General features: G+C 59.7%; 1 protein-coding gene across 1 annotated transcript; it reads right to left on the reverse strand.

The window, feature by feature from the left end:
- Nucleotides 1-540: 540 nt before the first annotated feature.
- Nucleotides 541-1,860, reverse strand: MNEG_8609 (hypothetical protein; the record flags this gene model as incomplete). The annotated part of the gene is made up of 3 exons (XM_014042915.1): nt 541-551; nt 845-1,676; nt 1,804-1,860. 3 exons carry the CDS (start codon nt 1,858-1,860, stop codon nt 541-543), a joined length of 900 nt encoding a protein of 299 aa, XP_013898369.1.
- Between the last annotated feature and the right edge of the window lie 1,785 nt (nt 1,861-3,645).

The raw sequence follows: 3,645 nt of genomic DNA on the forward strand, positions 1-3,645 counted from the left end.
GGGCGCGCGGGGGCCGACTATGGGGGGGGCGCAAATAGGTTTGTGGGGTGTTTGAGCAGCAATGACGCGCACAAGCATGCGTGTCATTAGCGCTCAGTGCGGGTTGGCTCGCGAGTGGCGGCAGGGCAAATGTATGCGTGAGCGGGCCGGGTCTGGCGGACGAGGTGTGCAACAAAGCAAGCGGTTGGGCCTCTCAGCAGGCGAGGCAAACGGGGCCGGGCAGCAGCACAGCGGCATAAGTACGCACAGATGATTATGAAAACGGCCGCAGGTTGTGTGTTTGAAGCTCAAGCTTGTGAGCCTGTTGCTGAGAAAACAGTGCGTAATCAAAAGGCAACGCACACAATTGGAAGGGTCAGTTCGCATATGGAAAAGCTGTTTGAGATCCAATTGCTGCTAGCAGAATTTGAAATACCTGCACGCCCAGAATTTGCGGTGCGTTCTATAGAGGTAAACCCCTTGCATGTGGCGGCACTCATCTGGCCGCCTGAATCGGTACCCGACCACCAAGCAACACCCGAAGCTGTCAGCACGCCCGCGTCAAACAAACTCTGTGAAATGGTGCCATCGAGCAAGTCCGTAAAGTTGCCGGCCACGACGGCACCCGTCGGCGACTCAAACGGCAGGCCGGTTGGGAGCCCAAACACCGAGGGGAAATTTCGGATCTCATCTGATGCGGACGTCGTGAGAAATGCATGCACCCGCGCAAGCCCAGGCGGCCGCGAGGAAGCAAGAGAGCATAACGCATCGGCACCAGTCCGGCCGCCAAGGTCTCCGGTCCTAGCTCGTGCGGACTCCTGATAAAGGACAACTCTTACGCGCAGGAACTGCGCTGCAGGGACACCTGCCAACGTGACCGCATTGATGTTGGCAAGGTCGCTGATCTTTGCGTAGGCGCTGAAATTCATGGCAGAGACGTTGGCCACGGCGGCTGCCAGGAAGGTGAGGCTGCTGTTGACCGACTCAGTGGCCGCCGCGCCTGCCATGACTGTGGACTTGAGGGTATTCACCGTTGCTTTGGCCAGGGAGATTGCCGCTGCGTCCGCCTGCTGGACCGATCTGATGTCTGCCAGGGTGCTGTTGACGGCCTTGAGCTCCAGGCCACAGGTGCACTGCTGAGCAGCAGACTTGAGCGCTGTAATTTCCAGGGCTGCTGTCTGGTTTGCCGCCTCCAGCAGCGCCAGCTGCTGGGCGGCGCGCGAGTTAGCAGCAGCAAGGTTGGCGATCTGCTGGGCTGAGGTGGTGTTGGCGGCCACCAGCAAAGCCAGACGTTGGGCGGTGCCCACGTCAGCCGCTGCAAGGGCGGCGAGCTGCTGGGAAACGATGCCTGGGTTGGTGGCGTTGGTCGCGTTCGCCTGCAGCTCCTGCACTATGGCAGTGAGAACTGCAATCTGCCGGGCCGCCGTCTGGTTTGCCGCCTCCAGTGCGGTCAGCTGCTGCGTGGCGCGTGTGTCTGCCGCGGTGAGGGCCGCAACGCCCGCGCGCAGCGCGTCCACCTCGGCGCGCAGCGCCGTTGTTTGGTTGCTTCCTCCAAGGGTGGCCTGCACAGAGCTTGCAAGCTCCATTGCCCGGGCGGCGGCGGCGACCTTGGGCTCCAGGGCTGCCAGGTCACTGGACACTTTGTTGACCTGGGCGACGGTGGCTGCGCCGCAGCCGTAGTGGATCTTGGTGGGGTCCTGGAAGATCAGTGGGGAAGTGCACGGCACGGAGGCAAGGGTGTTGATGGAAATAAAGAGAGAAGGGAGCACTGGAAGAGCTGCAGTGCAAGCGTATCCAAACGCGTGCACCTGTGCGTGTACCCACCTTACTGTCAGTAGTCACGTTGGCGGGGGCCAGCAGCTCGCTGCACAGCTCGTCCATCACGGCTTTGGTGGCCTTGGAGGAGCATGACGACCTTGTCACGGTTTTGAGGGGCGCGCACTGCGTGAGGTTGTGCGAGGATGACGTATTGTTGGTGCATGCTCTCTTGGCTTTGCTCAGGCGAAACATACCGGGGTGCACACGCGCCCAGGCGGACAGTCATACCTGTTGGGTTTGCACGCCTACAAGCTGTGGCCATGCTTAATCGTGCCAACTGGTGCAATATGAGCGCGCGTGCTTTTGCGAGAGCACACCAAAGGCATTGCAAGGCCCTCAGGCAGCACTCACCACCGCCAGCTTCTGCTTCGCGGGGGTTGCCTGAGCACTGCGTGGAGACAGCGCCGCGAGAGTTTGAGCAGCGGGAAGTCCGCAGGTGGAAGTCAGCACGCGCGGAGGAAAACAGCTAGTGCACAGAGCGAGCCGCACGCGCAGGTGGGAATGGGTTTTCAAAGTTGTCCCTCGCTAGCCGCACACACATACATATCAGCGGCTATGAATCAGTGGAGGCATGCAGGTTGGCCAGGCACGTGTACACACAGCTGGACAGACAGCAGGCCATGGGAGTGTCAGCAATTTTCAGGTTGACGCAGGCCACCTTTCCATAGTCAGAGGCGTGGAACCTCCTTTATTGCTGCTTATCAGGTGCCATTTATCGCCTAGCACAGGTTGGGCAGCGGGCAGAGGGAGTCCGCCGAATCCCTTTCGCCACCGTGTCAGCCTGCGCACCTAGCGCACACCCTTCCGCCCAGGATGTTGACCAGCAGCAATCCCACCGCCAAAACTACAAACGAGCTACACCGCAGCATGCCGGGCCTGGCGAGCGACCTTCTGCGTGCGTTCGACGCCGTTGTTGAGCTGCGACTTCGGTAGAAAGCCTCAACAGGCGGCATGAAATTGCAGAACGGGAACATGATGTGCAGCTTTGGCAGAGATTGTGCGTCAAGCAGGGTGTCAAGGGTCACAGCAGGTTAGTCAGTGTGTGCGCCACCCAGCTCAAACGCCTTGGGGACGTGCACCCAAGGGCTGGATGAATCGACAGGGTCATATGATCTTATTGGCGCGGGGGTTCTGATGTGTGATCCGTGGCCACCACCGCTATGACTACGGTAAATTTGATGGTGACTGCTTTTGATCCTGTCATCAAGGGCGGCGGGGAGGCAATATCATTAGGACGCACAGGCCTTCAAAGCATGATGACAAGCAAGATTATCGTCAAGTCTTTCATCAGCGGGTGGCTTGGATCCTGCAACATTTGGGGACTTCGGCGCCACGGTCCCACTTGCTGACACCCAGCCACTCGCAGCGGCGCGTGATGACACCCCAGGGGCCGTGTGCGGCAGTCCACTCGGCTGCCGGTGATTACAGACTCATTGTCCGTCGTGTTTGGCAGCGTCTGCCGGCACCAGAAGTGCGCGCGTGTCCGCGTAGTGGAAACCCAGTTTTCAAGACGGGTCGGGGAACGAAGGAACTTTTTCCAAATGTGTCATGCGCAAAGGTGCCCTTCTGTAATGACGAGGCCGCTGCATGCGATAATGTAGCTGACCGGCCAAGCAGGCGACGGCGGCCGATGGCGTCACTGGCAAAGATGATCAGACAGGCAAGGGAATACGCCCTCTACAAACCCAATCGCCCTGCTCCAAACCCCCCTGGGACGCTGGTGCATGCAACCCACGCTGCCAGGAAGTGAAAGTCTGGTTCAAGGCAGAGTGGTTGCAAAACAGTCGGGGGTGAGGCGGCTGCCATTGCTTGCAATGTCATTGCAACCAATTGGCAGCGCAATGATTA

Source organism: Monoraphidium neglectum (assembly GCF_000611645.1).
Source record: "Monoraphidium neglectum strain SAG 48.87 unplaced genomic scaffold scaffold01655, whole genome shotgun sequence".
In the NCBI taxonomy this organism is placed as follows: Eukaryota; Viridiplantae; Chlorophyta; class Chlorophyceae; order Sphaeropleales; family Selenastraceae; genus Monoraphidium; species Monoraphidium neglectum.